Genomic DNA, 16,953 nt, shown 5'->3' on the forward strand with positions numbered 1-16,953 from the left:
GAGCTGTGGCCAACCCGAAGGGGAAAGCCACGAATTGGAAATGATCTTCTCCGATTGCAAAACGTAGCCAACGCTGGTGTGAAACTGCAATTGGCACATGCAGATAGGCATCTCTGATGTCAATGGATGCCAGGAAATCCCCTTGGGTCATTGAAGCAATGACTGATCGCAGAGACTCCATGCGAAAGTGCCGCACCTGAACATGCTTGTTGAGAAGCTTGAGATCCAGGATGGGCCGGAAGGAACCGTCCTTTTTGGGGACTAGGAAGAGATTTGAGTAGAAACCTCTGAACCGTTCCCGGGCGGGAACCGGTACAATTACTCCGTTGGCCTGCAAGGATGCCACGGCCTGTGAGAAGGCGGCGGCCTTGGAGCAGGGGGGAGTTGAGAGAAAAAATCTGTTTGGCGGGCGAAGAGAATTCTATCCTGTAGCCGTGGGAGATGATATCCCTTACCCACTGATCGGAGACGTGTTGAAACCACGCGTCGCCAAAGTGGGAGAGCCTGCCACTGACTAAGGACGTTGCTGGCGCTGACAGATAGTCACGAGGAGGCTGCCTTAGCGGCAGCACCTCCTGCGGTCTTCTGTGGACGCGCTTTTGGGCGCCAGTTGGATTTCTGGTCCTTAGCTGAGTTAGTGGACGAGGCCGAGGGCTTAGAGGACGACCAGTTGGAGGAACGAAAGGAACGAAACCTCGACTGATTCCTACCCTGGACAGGTTTCCTGGTTTTGGTTTCTGGCATGGAAGTACTCTTCCCGCCAGTAGCTTCCTTGATAATTTCATCCAGCTGTTCACCGAACAGCCGGGACCCAGCAAAAGGGAGCCCAGCAAGGTAGTTCTTTGAAGAAGCATCTGCCTTCCACTCTCAAAGCCACAAGATCCTGCGGATAGCGAGTGAATTAGCCGAAGCCACCGCAGTGCGGTGAGAAGCCTCCAGCATGGCAGACATGGCATAGGATGAAAAAGCTGAAGCTTGGGAAGTTAAAGCAACCATTTCGGGCATAGATTCCCTGGCGAGGGAATGCATCCCCTCTAGAGAAGCAGAGATGGCTTTGAGAGCCCACACTGCTGCAAAAGTTGGGGAGAACGAGGCCCCCGCCGCTTCGTATACGGATTTGGCCAGAAGGTCAATCTGGCGGTCAGTGGAATCCTTAAGGGAGGTGCCATCAGCCACCGACACAACGGTCCGGGCTGAGAGTCTAGACACTGGGGGGTCTACCTTTGGGGAATGAGCCCACTCCTTGACCACCTCAGGTGGAAAGTGAAACCGGTCATCAGAACCACGCTTTGGGAAGCGTTTGTCAGGACAGGCCCTGGGCTTGGTCACAGCGGCCTGAAAACTGGAGTGGTTAAAGAACACACTCTTTGCTCTCTTAGGCGAGGTAAACTGGTGCTTTTCTGCCAGAGAGGGTTGCTCCTCTGATACTGGCGGATTGAGATCCAGTACAGAATTAATGGAAGCAATCAAATCACTAACATCTGAGTCACTTTCGGACAGATCAATGGGGTACATGGAGTTAACCTCCGAGCCCCCCGTAAAGGCATCCTCCTCATCCTGCGAGTCAGCTCCTGAATCAGAGCCACGGGACGAGGAAGGAGAGGGAACCCTGCGTCTCTTCTCAGGAGGACGGGGTCTGGGACCAGATGATGAATCCTCTGTGAGCTCCGGTCCTGAGAGACCCCTAGCAGCAGAGGCACCCTGTGAAGGGGGCTGATTGCATATTAATCAAAGTCCTGGACAGAAGTCCCATGGACTCAGCCAAAGACTGGGAGATAGACCTAGAAAAGGATTCTACCCAAGCCGGGGGTTCAGCCACAGGAGCAGGAGCAGCCTGAGAGACCACTGGGGGTGAGACTCCAGGCTGAGGCACCGCCAGGTTAGAGCAGGCATCACAATGTGGATAGATGCTTGGTTCAGGCAGCAGGAGCTTACATGCAGTGCATACTGAATAAAGCTTTGGAGCCTTGCTCCTCGTGTGAGACATGCTGCTGGAGTGGGGGCTCTGCAAGAGAATGAACCCCAGAGAGTATATACAGAGGTCCACAACCAGAGATTGTGGATTACCAGACCGCTGAAGCGGTTTGTGTGCCCTCCAGATCCCAAAGCCCGGACCTCCAAACACAGCCCCAGCAGGGATGCAGAGCGCAGACCAGCGTCTGAGTGAATCTCTGAGAAAATGGCCGCCTGAGTGAAGAGAGGAGGCGGAACTTTGCTCTGAGAGCGGGATCTGGAGGGCCATAGAAACCTACAGGGGAGGAGACACGCACAGCAGTGGGGAGTGTCCCTCCCCTGTGCAGAACGGCCGCCGGGCGGAGCCGAGCCTGTCCCTCTGCATAAGTGACATGCGAGGGCAGTGAAACAGAAACTAGGCCTCCGGCGAAGCCGGGGCCTAAATTTGAGCGGCGAAGCCGACGAGCAGGCACCATCGGCGCGGTTCTCGTGCGATAGCTAGAGAACCCGCCGGAAATGTCAAAAAACACAGCAAACACACTCTCCCCCAAACAATAAAGCATAGGGACCCCCAACATAAACGTCTCAGGTACTTAGCTGCCGAGACGCAGGGCCAGGTCCCTGGGGATGAGTGCTCCGGCCCAGCAGGGTCCTGAAGGGCTGCGGATGGAGACCGGTCTCCTGCTAGGCATGGAGACCGTGCTGGCTCCCACTTCAAGCCAGAGCCCATGAGGGATGGTGAAGGAGCGCGGCATGTAAGGCTCCAGCCTTGGAAATCAACCTTAACAACACCACCGACACAGTGGCGTGAGAAGGGACATGCCGGGAGTCCAGACATGGACCCGCTTTTCTTCAAACGCTTTCCAAAAATCAAACAAATCAGATGAGAATGCATGTGTGGATGTATGCCTCCTGACACAAAGCGATAAACTGGCTGAGTCTGCTCATCAGGGGGTGTATAAGCTCAGAGGGAGGAGCTACACTTTTAAGTGTAGTACTTTGTGTGTCCTCCGGAGGCAGAAGCTAAACACCCATGGTCTGGGTCTCCCAAAGGAACGGTAAAGAAAAAGGTGACTCCGAGGAGAGCGCAGCCAAATCAGAGACTCTCCTGAGAGAAGTTATGGCAACCAGAAAGGACACCTTCTGTGAAAGACGATACAAAGAAACCTCCCTAAGAGGCTCAAAGGGGGGTTTCTGCAAGACCGTGAGAACCAAGTTAAGGTCCCAGGGGTCCAAGGGGCGCCGGTAAGGCGGAATGATGTGAGACGCGCCCTGCATGAAGGTGTGGACCTGAGCCAGCCGAGCGAGCCGCCACTGGAACAGAACTGACAGAGCCGAAACTTGTCCCTTGAGAGAGTTGAGGGACAGTCATAGCTGCAGACCGGACTGTAGAAAAGACAGAAGAGTCGGCAAGGAGAATGGCCAAGGAGGATGGCCGGTAGAGCGACACCACGACAGGAAAATTTTCCAATTCCTGTGATAGATCTTAGCGGAGGAAGACTTGCAGGCCCGAGTCATAGTGGAGATGACTTCAGGGGGAATACCAGAAGCCGTCAAAATCCAGGACTCAAGAGCCACGCCGTCAATTTGAGGGCCGCAGAATTCGGGCGGAAAAACGGACCTTGCGAGAGTAGGTCTGGACGGTCCGGGAGATGCCACGGCATCTCTACGGACAGTTGGAGCAGGTCCGGATACCAAGCTCGCCTGGGCCAGTCCGGTGCAATGAGGATGACTCGACAACCCTCCATTCTGATCTTGCGCAGAACTCTGGGCAAGAGAGCTAGAGGGGGAAACACGTAGGACAGACGAAACTCGGACCAGTCCTGAACCAGAGCGTCCGCGGCGAAGGCCTGAGGATCGTGGGAGCGAGCCACGTAAACAGGAACTTTGTTGTTGTGACGGGATGCCATTAGGTCCACGTCCGGAGTGCCCCATTTGCGGCAGATCAACTGAAATACTGCCGGGTGCAGGGACCACTCGCCACCGTCCACGCTTTGACGGCTGAGAATCTGCCTTCCAGTTGTCCACGCCTGGGATGTGGACTGCGGATATGGTGGACCTGGAGTCCTCCGCCCATTGAAGAATGCGTTGTACCTCCATCATTGCCAGGCGGCTGCGTGTCCCGCCTTGATGGTTGATGTAGGCAACCGCTGTCGCATTGTCTGACTGGACTCGAATGTGCCTGCCCGCCAGCAGGTGGTGAAATGCTAGGAGAGCTAGAAGCACGGCTCTGATTTCCAGCACATTGATTGATTGGGCTGACTCGGACGGAGTCCAAGTGCCCTGTGCTCTGTGGTGGAGATATACCGCTCCCCAGCCGGATAGACTGGCATCCGTGGTGAGAATCACCCAGGACGGGGCCATGAAGGAGCGCCCTTGGGACAGGGAGAGGGGCCGAAGCCACCACTGAAGAGAGCTCTTGGTCCGTGGCGACAGAGCCACTAACTTGAGTAAGGAGGAAGGCCGCTTGTCCCAGCAGCGGAGAATGTCCAGCTGCAGGGGCGCAGATGGAACTGGGCAAAGGGAACAGCCTCCATGGACGCCACCATTTGACCCAGCACCTGCATCAGACGCCTGAGGGTATAACGGCGGGGCCTCAGGAGATAGCGCACTGCCAACTGGAGTGACAGCTGTTTGTTTAAGGACAACTTCACAAGTGCCGGCAAAGTCTCGAACTGCATCCCTAGGTACGTGAGACTCTGGGTCGGAGTCAGAGTGGATTTGGGAAGATTGACAAGCCACCCGAATTGGGCTAGAGTGGCGAGAGTGAGCGAGACACTCCGCTGACAGTCCGCGCTGGATGAAGCCTTGACTAGAAGGTCGTCCAGGTAAGGAATCACTGCCAATCCCTGGAGGTGCAGAACCGCAATCACTGCTGCCATGACCTTGGTGAATACCCGAGGGGCCGTGGCTAACCCGAAGGGGAGAGCCACGAATTGGAAATGATCTTCTCCTATTGCAAAGCGTAGCCAACGCTGGTGTGAAACTGCAATTGGCACATGTAGATAGGCATCTCTGATGTCGATGGACGCCAGGAAATCCCCTTGGGTCATTGAGGCAATGACTGATCGCAGAGACTCCATGCGAAAGTGCCGCACCCGAACATGCTTGTTGAGAAGCTTGAGATCCAGGATGGGTCGGAAGGTACCGTCCTTTTTGGGAACTAGGAAAAGGTTTGAGTAAAAACCTCTGAACCGTTCCCGGGCGGGAACCGGTACAATTACTCCGTTGGCCTGCAAGGCTGCCACGGCCTGTGAGAAGGCGGCGGCCTTGGTGCAGGGGGGAGTTGAGAGAAAAAATCTGTTTGGCGGGCTGGAAGAGAATTCTATCCTGTAGCCGTGAGAGATGATATCTCTCACCCACTGATCGGAGACTTGTTGAAACCAAGCGTCGCCAAAGTAGGAGAGCCTGCCACCGACTAAGGACGTTGCTGGAGCGGGCAGAGTCACGAGGAGGCTGCCTTAGTGGCAGGACCTCCTGTGGTCTTCTGTGGACGCGCTTTTGAGCGCCAGTTGGATTTCTGGTCCTTAGCTGAGTTAGCGGACGAGGCGGAGGGCTTAGAGGACGACCAGTTGGAGGAACGAAAGGAGCGAAACCTCGACTGAAACCTACCCTGGGCAGGTTTCCTGGTCTTTGTTTGAGGCATGGAAGTACTCTTCCCGCCAGTAGCTTCTTTAATAATTTCATCCAGCTGTTCACCGAACAGCCGGGAACCAGCAAAAGGGAGCCCAGCAAGGTACTTCTTTGAAGAAGCATCTGCCTTCCACTCTCGAAGCCACAAGATCCTGCGGATAACAAGGGAATTAGCTGAAGCCACCGCAGTGCGGTGAGCAGCCTCTAGCATGGCAGACATGGCATAAGATGAAAAAGCTGAAGCTTGAGAAGTTAAGGCAACCATCTCAGGCATAGATTCCCTGGTGAGGGAATGCATCTCCTCTAGAGAAGCAGAGATGGTTTTGAGGGCCCACACTGCTGCAAAAGTTGGGGAAAACGCGGCCCCCGCCGCTTCATACACGGATTTGGCCAGAAGGTCAATCTGACGGTCAGTGGCATCCCTAAGGGAAGTGCCATCAGCCACCTACACAACGGTCCGGGCTGAGAGCCTAGACACCGGAGGGTCTACCTTTGGGGAGTGAGCCCACTCCTTGACCACCTCAGGTGGAAAGGGAAAACGGTCATCAGAACCACGCTTTGGGAAGCGTTTGTCAGGACAGGCCCTGGGTTTGGTCACAGCGGTCTGAAAACTGGAGTGGTTAAAGAACACACTCTTTACTCTCTTAGGTGAGGTAAACTGGTGCTTTTCTGCCAGAGAGGGTTGGTCCTCTGATACTGGCGGATTGAGATCCAGTACAGAATTAATGGAAGCAATCAAGTCACTAAGTTCTGAGTCACCCTCGGAAAGATCAATGGGGCACATGGAGTTAGCCTCCGAACCCCCTGTAAAGGCATCCTCCTCATCCTGCGAGTCAGCTCTTGAATCAGAGCCGCGGGATGAGGAGGGAGGGGAAACCCTGCGGCGCCTCTTAGGAGGACGGGGTCTGTGCCCTGATGATGAATCCTCTGTGAGTTCCAGTGGATGGAGGTCAGAGGATAGGGATCCTAAAGGACCCTTAGCAAGAGCATTAGAGGCACCCTGTGAAGGGGGCTGATGCATATTCATCAAAGTCCTGGACAGAAGTCCCATGGACTCAGCAAATGACTGGGAGATAGACCTAGAGAAGGACTCTACCCAGGCCGGGGGTTCAGCCACAGGTGCAGAAGCAGCCTGAGAGACCACTGGGGGTGAGACTCCAGGCTGTGGCACCTCCAAGTTAGAGCAGACATCACAATGTGGATAGGTGCTCGGTTCAGGCAGCAGGAGCTTACATGCAGAGCATGCAGTACAAAGCTTTGGAGCCTTGCTCCTCGTGTGAGACATGCTGCTGGAGTGGGGAAAACCGCTTCTACAAAGAGAATGAACCCCAGGGAGTATATTCAGAGGTCCACAACCAGAGACCGGCTGTGGCTTACCAGACCGCTGGAAGCGGTGTTGTGTGCCCTCCAGATCCCGAAGCCCGGACCCCCAGAGCACAGCACCTCAGCAGGGATGCAGAGTGCAGGATGGCCCAGCGCAGAGTGAACCCTGTCCAAGAAAATGGCCGCCGGAGCGAAGAGAGGGGGTGGGACGGGGGCGTCCCTGTAGGAAAGCGGGAACTGGAGGGCCATAGAGACCTGCAGGAGAGGAGTCACGCACAAGCAGTGGGGAGTGTCCCTCCCCTGTGCAGGACGGCCGCCAGGAGGAGTGGAAAATGAGAACACTACGGGTCTCTGAAAATGTCGCCAAAAGAGCTACTTTTTTTTTTGGGACAAACTTCGGAATTTTTTTTAATCCCTTCGATTAAAGTATACATGTTTGGGATCTACGAACTCATACCAACCGGAGGCATCACACTGACATATCAGTTTTACCATATATGAACGTGGTGAATAAAATATCCCCAAAACAATCGTGCAATTGCACTTTGTTTCCAATTTCTCCACACTTGGAATTTTTTTCCCCATTTTCCAGTACACTAAAAATGTAAAACGAATGGTTACATTCGAAAGTGCAACTCGTCCTGCAAAAAATAAGCTCTCATATGGCAAGATTGATGGACTAAAATTAAAAAAAAAAAAAAAAAAAAAAAAAAAAGTTACGGCTCTCGGAAGAAGGGGATGAAAAAACAAACCGACAGGAGATGAAAGGGATTAAAACTATCCTATACGATATCACAAGCACTGAAGCAACCATGGGTCACCCCTAGACAGCCGTGCTGGTTTCTCTTTTGTGCTGCTTACTTCCCCCCAGAAAAAGAGACAGTAATTTGTCACAGACACTGTTACATTGCTTAAGCAGATACAATGGAGACTACAAGACACAGGTGTACACAGAGTCTTTCCTGCATCAATAATTAATATGCATGTACAATTATATCATGAGGCAAAATTACTAGGTGGCCAATTCATCAATTTGACAGGGATGGGGGGGGGGAGAATTACAGTGAGTGAAATTATGTACAAGTTTCTCAAAAGGATTCCCACGTTCTTAAAAGATGAGATATCACATCGTTGGGGTCTGACCTCTGGTACCTGTGGATGGATCCCCTTATCTCCGGCACTGGTGAACTTACTTGTGCAGGTGTGACTTCTTCCTCTTCTGTCTCCTCCTCACGGGATGCATCACTATAAGCTGGGCTATTGTGAGAGACTTCCATTTCTTCATCTGACTCAGGCTCTTTTTGCACGACTTTTCTCGGCCGACCTACATTGCTAAAAAAGGTTTGCACAAAGATTAGGATTTCTTATGCAGGACAAGCACAACAATCTGAGGGAACTTGTAAGACACCGTAAGTAATGTGCAGTGAGCACCTTGAGAGATTTTATCATTTCAAATGGTTGTATGACACTTTTTTCTAGGCTTGGATGATTTTGAAAACAATAAAATGGAGGCCTAGTGCATGTCCAGCGCTTCTGTGGATGTCGTGCAGGCCGCTCCAGAACTCAAACTTACGATCAGATGACTAGAAGAGTGCGTCATCAGAAAAATAGCCGATGACCAGATCTTCTTGTCGCCTGACCGCAGCAGGTGTCCTGGTCACTTCAGACTAGAGCAGACATTACGTTTGAAGCAGGAACAAACCTCTGGAGCAGCGAGCACTGGACCCACGAGGGTGCTAGAAGGTATTGCTTCTGCTTGAAGTAAAACCACAGACTTTATAGAAGGCAAACAATGCAAAATGTTTAACGAAATCATATAGCACAATTTATTTTTATCATCTAATGCATGCATTTCAGTTATAAGAGAAAAAAAGTTTAAAAAAAATTACCCTTTCTTTTCCTGTGTTGGGGGATTCTTGGGTGGCCGGCCTCGTCTTTTCTGTGGTGTAACTGGAGTGGACTCCAAAGTAGATTCTGACTGTTCAGATCTGGAAGAAAGTTGTTTGTTAGTACTTATCTTACTATACAGTGTACTATGTTCACACGGGGGAGTTTTTGTTTATTATTATAGCAGAAGGACTTTATAAACTGCCCCAAAAATGCTTGGAAGACTCTTCCTATTCATCTCAATGTTAATCCACTATTGCTGTTCAGTTTGGGGTTTTGTTTTTTTTTTTAATAGCTTTTATTTGCATGTTCAGGCTTTGAAAAATATTGAAAGGGAAAAAAGAAGGGAATTTTGTTTACTTACCGTAAATTCCTTTTCTTCTAGCTCCTATTGGGAGACCCAGACAATTGGGTGTATAGCTTCTGCCTCCGGAGGCCACACAAAGTATTACACTCAAAAGTGTAACCCCTCCCCTCTGCCTATACACCCTCCCGTGCCTCACGGGCTCCTCTGTTTTGGTGCAAAAGCAGGAAGGAGGAAACTTATAAATTGGTTTAAGGTAAATTCAATCCGAAGGATGTTCGGAGAACTGAAAACCATGAAACAATTGAACATGAACAACATGTGTACACAAAAGAACAACTAGCCCGAAGGGAACAGGGGCGGGTGCTGGGTCTCCCAATAGGAGCTAGAAGAAAAGGAATTTACGGTAAGTAAACAAAATTCCCTTCTTCTTTGTCACTCCATTGGGAGACCCAGACAATTGGGACGTCCAAAAGCAGTCCCTGGGTGGGTAAAAGAATACCTCGATAACAAGAGCCGACACGACTCCCTCTTACAGGTGGGCCACCGCCGCCTGAAGGACTTGCCTACCTAGACTGGCATCTGCCGAAGCATAGGCATGCACTTGATAGTGCTTTGTGAAAGTGTGCAAACTAGATCACGTAGCTGCCTGACACACTTGTAGAGCCGTTGCCTGGTGCCGCAATGCCCAGGACGCCCCCACGGCTCTGGTAGAATGGGCCTTCAGCCCCGAAGGAATCGGAAGCCCCGAAGAACGGTAAGCTTCAAGAATCGGTTCCTTGATCCACCGAGCCAAGGTTGACCTGGAAGCTTGCGAACCCTTACGCTGACCAGCCACAAGGACAAAAAGCGCATCTGAACTGCGCAGGGGCGCTGTGCGAGACACGTAGAAACGGAGTGCTCTCACTAGATCTAATGAGTGCAAATCCTTTTCAAAGCGGTGAATTGGATTAGGGCAAAATGAAGGTAAGGTGATATCCTGATTGAGATGAAAAGGCGATACCACCTTAGGGAGAAATTCCGGAACAGGACGGAGAACCACCTTATCCTGGTGAAAAACCAGGAAGGGGGCTTTGCATTACAGTGCTGCAAGCTCCGACACTCTACGGAGTGAAGTAACTGCTACTAGAAATGCCACTTTCTGCGACAGACGCGATAAGGAGACATCCCGCAGCGGCTCAAAAGGCGGTTTCTGAAGAGCCGTTAGCACCCTGTTAAGGTCCCAGGGTTCCAGCGGACGCTTGTAAGGTGGGACTATGTGGCAAACTCCCTGCAGGAACGTGCGGACCTGCGGAAGCTTGGCCAGGCGCTTTTGAAAGAATATTGAGAGTGCCGATACTTGCCCTTTGAGAGAACTAAGTGACAACCCCTTATCCATTCCGGATTGAAGGAAGGAAAGAAAAGTGGGTAAGGCAAAAGGCCAGGGAGTAAAACCTTTATCAGAACACCAGGACAAGAAAATCCGCCAAGTCCTGTGATAGATCTTGGCGGACGTCGGTTTCCTGGCCTGTCTCATAGTGGCAATGACATCCTGAGACAACCCTGAAGACGCTAGGAGCCAGGACTCAATGGCCACACAGTCAGGTTGAGGGCCGTAGAATTCAGATGGAAAAACGGCCCTTGCGACAGCAAGTCTGGGCGGTCTGGCAGCGCCCACGGCTGACCCACCGTGAGATGCCACAGATCCGGGTACCATGACCGCCTCGGCCAGTCTGGAGCGACGAGAATGGCGCGACGGCAATCGGACCTGATCTTGCATAGTACTCTGGGCAGCAGTGCCAGAGGAGGAAATACATAAGGCAGTTGAAACTGCGACCAATCCTGAACTAATGCGTCCGCCGCCAGAGCTCTGTGATCTTGAGATCGTGCCATGAAGGCCGGGACCTTGTTGTTGTGCCGTGACGCCATGAGATCGACGTCCGGCGTTCCCCAGTGGCGACAGATCTCTCGAAACACTTCTGGGTGCAGGGACCATTCCCCCGCATCCATGCCCTGACGACTGAGAAAATCTGCTTCCCAGTTTTCTACGCCTGGTATGTGAACTGCGGAGATGGTGGATGCTGTGGCTTCCACCCACTGCAGAATTCGCTGGACTTCCTGGAAGGCTTGACGACTCCGCGTGCCGCCTTGGTGGTTGATGTATGCGACGGCAGTGGCATTGTCCGACTGGATACGGATCTGCCTGCCCTCCAGCAACTGCTGGAAAGCCAATAGGGCCAGATACACTGCCCTTATCTCCAGGACATTGATCTGCAGGGAAGACTCTATCGGAGTCCAGGTTCCCTGAGCCCTGTGATGGAGAAACACCGCTCCCCACCCTGACAGGCTCGCGTCCGTGGTGACCACAGCCCAGGTTGGGGGCAGGAAGGATTTTCCCTGTGATAGAGAAGTGGGAAGAAGCCACCACTGAAGAGACGTCTTTGTTGCAAGGGAAAGAGACGTTCCTGTCGAGAGAGCTCGACCTCCTGTCCCATTTGTGGAGAATGTCCCACTGGAGCGGGCGCAGATGGAATTGCGCGAAGGGCACTGCTTCCATCGCTGCCACCATCTTCCCCAGGAAGTGCATGAGGCGTCTCAAGGGGTGCGACTGAGTCTGAATCAGAGACTGCACCCCTGCCTGCAGTGACAGCTGTTTGTCTAGTGGTAGCTTGACTACCGCTGACTGTGTATGAAACTCCATCCCTAGATAGGTCAGAGATTGGGTCGGTGTCAACTTGGATTTTGGGAAGTTGATGAGCCACCCGAACTGCTGGAGGGTCTCCAGAGCGACGGAAAGGCTGTGTTGACACGCCGCCCGAGAAGGTGCCCTGACTAGGAGATCGTCTAAGTAGGGGATCACCGAGTGGCCCTGAGAATGCAGGACCGCCACAACGGATGCCATGACTTTGGTGAAAACCCGAGGGGCTGTCGCCAGGCCGAAGGGCAATGCCACGAACTGAAGGTGTTCGTCCCCGATGGCGAAACGCAAAAAGCGTTGATGTTCTGGTGCGATCGGCACATGGAGATAGGCATCTTTGATGTCGATCGATGCGAGGAAGTCTCCTTGTGTCATCAAGGCGATGACCGAGCGGAGAGATTCCATCCGGAATCGTCTGGTGCTCACGTGTTTGTTGAGCAATTTGAGGTCCAGAACGGGACGGAATGATCCGTCTTTCTTTGGCACCACGAATAAGTTGGAGTAAAAACCGCGACCCTGTTCCTGAGTGGGAACGGGGGTCACGACTCCTTTTTTCAGAGCGTCCACTGCTTGAAAAAGTGCGTCTGCTCGCGCGGGGAGGTTCTGAAGAAACGAGTCGGAGGACGAGAGCTGAACTCTATCCTGTAACCGTGAGACAGGATGTCTCTCACCCATCGGTCTTGAACATGTGGCCACCAGGCGTCGCGAAAGCGGGAGAGCCTGCCACCGACCGAGGATGCGGTTCGGGGATGCCGTGAGTCATGAGGAGGCCGCCTTGGAAGCAGTGCCTCCGGCGGTCTTTTGGGGGCGTGACTTAGACCGCCACGCATAGGAGTTCCTCTGGCCTTTGTCCTGTCTATTGGACGAAGAGGACTGTGGCTTGGCGGAGGGACGAAAGGACCGAAACCTCGATTGAATTTTTCGTTGCTGAGGTCTCTTAGGTTTGGACTGGGGTAAGGAGGAGTCCTTTCCCTTGGATTCCTTAATAATCTCATCCAAACGTTCGCCAAACAATCTCTCGCCAGAAAACGGCAAACCGGTTAAGAACCTCTTGGAAGCCGAGTCTGCCTTCCATTCACGCAGCCACATGGCCCTGCGGACTGCAACCGAATTAGCGGATGCCACCGCTGTACGGCTAGCAGAGTCTAGGACTGCGTTCATGGCGTAGGAAGAAAACGCCGACGCCTGAGAGGTTAAAGATGCAACCTGCAGGGCAGACGTACGTGTGACAGCATTAATCTCAGCCAGACAAGCTGAGATAGCTTGGAGTGCCCACACGGCTGCAAAAGCCGGGGCAGAAGACGCTCCCGTGGCCTCATAGATGGATTTCACCAGGAGTTCTATCTGCCTGTCAGTGGCATCTTTTAGTGATGAGCCATCTGCAACCGAAACTACAGATCTAGCCGCCAATCTGGAGACTGGGGGATCCACCTTAGGACATTGAGCCCAACCCTTAACTACGTCAGCGGGGAAGGGGTAACGTGTATCAGTAAGGCGCTTAGTAAAGCGCTTGTCCGGAACCGCTCTGGGCTTCTGGATGGCATCCCTGAAGTTAGAGTGATCAAAAAATGCACTCCGTGTACGTTTGGGAAACCTAAACTGGTGTTTCTCCTGCTGAGAGGCCGACTCCTCTATAGGTGGAGGCGGGGGAGATAGATCCAACACCTGATTGATGGACGAGATAAGGTCATTTACTAAGGCGTGCCCTTCAGGTGTATCAAGATTGAGAGCAACATCAGGGTCCGAGCCCTGAGCTGCAACCTCCACCTCGTCCTCCAGAGAGTCCTCAAGTTGGGAACCCGAGCAGCGTGAGGAAGTCGGGGAAGATTCCAAGCGAGACCGCTTAGCTGGTCTGGGACTGTGGTCCGTGGAGGAGTCCTCCACGTGAGACCTAGGGTCCACCCCGGCCGGGGTGTACCGAGAGGGACCTGGAGGCGCCGATCTATCAGGGTCAGGGGCCTGTGTAAGGACCGGTCTGGACTGCAGGGCTTCCAGCAACTTGGCAGACCATTTGTCCATAGACTGAGCCATGGATTGTGAGAGTGACTCTGACAGCTTTTCAGCAAAAACTGCAAACTCTGTCGTTGCCACCTGTACAGTGGAAGCAGGGGGGTCTGCCTGAGCCGAGGGGCCCACTAGTGACCGAGGCTCCGGCTGAGCAAGCGTAACAGGGGTCGAGCATTGCTCACAGTGAGGGTAGGTGGAACCCGCAGGTAGCATGGCCCTACAAGAGGTACATGTCGCAAAAAAAAACCCTGTGCTTTAGTGCCCTTGCTCCTTGTGGCCGACATGCTGTTGTGTCCTAGGAGCGTGATCACTGAGGGTATATAGAAAAAAGGGTATACAGCCCGGCCGAACAGAAATAAGTATATATATACGTATCTATACCGGCACCCAAGGGGACCAACACCGAGTGACCGGTGCGGCTTACCGACCGCTAAAAAGCGGGGTGTGTGCGCTCCAGATTCCCTGCCTGGTCTCCCAGAGCTGCAGAGCTGTTCTCTGTGATTCTCCACCGGCAGAATGTCCTAAAGATGGCTGCCGGAGCTCTCAGGGGAGGAGTGAAGCCATGGGCTGCGTTAGAAAAAGTGCGGGAATCTGGGGTCCCCACAGTGATCAGTGAGGGGGGAGGAAGCATACAGGATGCCCCGGCCCTCACTCCGACGTCAGGTCGGCTGTCCCGCCCCTATCTCTGATAGACAGGCCCAGGGGCGGGAGTTTTTCCACTAGGCCGCGATGAAGCCGGGGACTAAATTTAATACCGCGGCCGACAAGCAGGCGCGGTCGGCGCGGTAGTCCCCGGTCTTCACAATTCAGCAGTCAGATGCGGCGTCCGGAAACCAGACGCTCCATACACAGTCCCCATGGGGACACAGAGTACCTCGTGGATGCAGGGCCCTGTCCCTGAGTATAGATAAGCTCCTGTCCAGCAGATTCCCTCAGGGGCTGCGGAGGGAGCACGGTCCCAGAACATGGATGACCGCTTCGGATCCCACTTCTACCAGAGCCCTCAGGGATGGAGAAGGAAACACGGCATGAGGCTCCAGCCGTCGTACCCGCAATGGGTACCTCAACCTTAACAGCACCGCCGACTTAGTGGGGTGAGAAGGGAGCATGCCGGGGGCCCCGTGGGGGCCCTCTTTTCTTCCAACCGATACAATCAGCAGCTGCTGCTGACTAACGTGGATGTGTGCCTCCTTCCACACAAAGCATAAAAACTGAGGAGCCCGTGATGCACGGGAGGGTGTATAGGCAGAGGGGAGGGGTTACACTTTTGAGTGTAATACTTTGTGTGGCCTCCGGAGGCAGAAGCTATACACCCAATTGTCTGGGTCTCCCAATGGAGCGACAAAGAAAAACCCGCAGAGCGTTCCCGTTCTCCGAGTAGGATTTCCCCTTTAATCCCATCCAAATATATATATATATATATATATATATATATATATATATATATATATATATATATATATATATATATATATATATATATATATATATATATATATATATATATATATATATATATATACACACACATATATGCATATACATACTTACATATGTATAAAATATACATGTGTGCGCACACATGTGTGCGCATATATATGCATATATATATATATATGCATATATCTATATATATAATTGCCTTATTCTGTCTGTCTGTCTGTCTGTCTGTCTGTCTATCTGTCTGTCTGTCTGTCATGCTCCGAAATTGTGTCCTTACGGTGACACAAAGCTGATTGGCCGCTGGGCTCGCCATGGCCCCGCCCCCCCACACGGATTGGCCTCTCGCCCCGGCTCTCTGCAGGCCCCGCCCCCTCACGCAATGCACGCTCGCTGTGGCCCAACTGACACGGGGCTCCGATTCCCAGGTGAGTACACACACACACATCAGATCACACTCACTCTCACACTCACTCTCACACATCACATCCACACACTCACAACATGCTGGGATATCGCTTGCTTCTACACCGGCTCCGTCAGGATCCCGGCAGCGCCAGACATAACCTTGCGATGCTGGGATCTTAACGGAGGCCGTGAAAGCTGGTAACCATTATACACATCGGGTAACTAAGGTCCCTTAGTTACCCGATGTGTATCATAGTTACCAGTGTACACCGGCTCACACTCACTCTCACACACACCTCACACACACATCACATCGCATCCACACATCAAGGTCCTGCAGCTGCGGAACATACATAACATAACAGCACACACACACACACACACAAATCAGATCACACTCACACACATACACACATCACATCGCATCCACATACTCACAACATCCTAGGATATCGCTTGCTTCTCGGCGGCGATACTGTGCTGTGAGCTTCCAGGACCTGACGGAGGATCACATGGCCAGAAGCATGTGATATCCCCGGATGTTGTGAGTATCAGCGCGTATGTGCAATATCGTCAGTGTCTGTGTGTGTGAGTGTATGCGATCGGGTGTGTGTGAGTGTATGCGATCGGGTGTGTGTGTGAGTGTATGCGATCGGGTGTGTGTGTGAGTGTATGCGATCGGGTGTGTGTGTGAGTGTATGCGATCGGGTGTGTGTGTGAGTGGATGCGATCGGTTGTGGTTGTGAGTGGATGCGATCGGTTGTGGTTGTGAGTGGATGCGATCGGTTGTGTGTGTGAGTGGATGCGATCGGTTGTGTGGGTGAGTGGATGCGATCGGTTGTGTGGGTGAGTGGATGCGATCGGTTGTGTGGGTGAGTGGATGCGATCGGGTGTGGGTGAGTGTCGGCAGAGGAGCACGGCGTGCTGGAGGAGGCTGGGAGCAGAGAGGCTGATCTTGGGGAAGGCTGGGAGGGGGGGGCTGATGCTGAGGGAGGCTGGAAGGAGAGAGGCTGAGCAAACGTGCTCCATCCGCCATACTGCGCACTCCCCATCGTGCTGCATCCCCCATGCTGCGCACTCCCAAACGTGGTCCATCCGCCATGCTGCGCACTCCCAAACGTGGTCCATCCGCCATGCTGCGCACTCCCAAACGTGGTCCATCCGCCATGCTGCGCACTCCCAAACGTGCTCCATCCGCCATGCTGCGCACTCCCAAACGTGCTCCATCCGCCATACTGCGCACTCCCCATCGTGCACCATCCGGCATGCTGCGCACTCCTAAGCGGATGGAGCATGATGGGGGGTGCGCAGCATGGCGGAT

The 16,953-nt window shown here is 53.0% G+C and overlaps 1 protein-coding gene across 1 annotated transcript in view; it reads right to left on the bottom strand.

The window, feature by feature from the left end:
• The window catches only part of PDS5B (PDS5 cohesin associated factor B), a 316,943-nt gene that overhangs the window by 11,755 nt on the left and 288,235 nt on the right, over positions 1-16,953 (bottom strand). The window contains exons 32-33 of the mRNA XM_075337338.1: positions 8,799-8,897; positions 8,103-8,241 (exon numbers count right to left, since the gene is read on the bottom strand). Coding sequence (XP_075193453.1) covers positions 8,103-8,241; positions 8,799-8,897 — 238 coding nt within the window. The remainder of the gene's footprint in view (positions 1-8,102; positions 8,242-8,798; positions 8,898-16,953) is intronic.

Source organism: Anomaloglossus baeobatrachus, chromosome 2 (genome assembly GCF_048569485.1).
Source record: "Anomaloglossus baeobatrachus isolate aAnoBae1 chromosome 2, aAnoBae1.hap1, whole genome shotgun sequence".
Classification (NCBI taxonomy): domain Eukaryota; kingdom Metazoa; phylum Chordata; class Amphibia; order Anura; family Aromobatidae; genus Anomaloglossus; species Anomaloglossus baeobatrachus.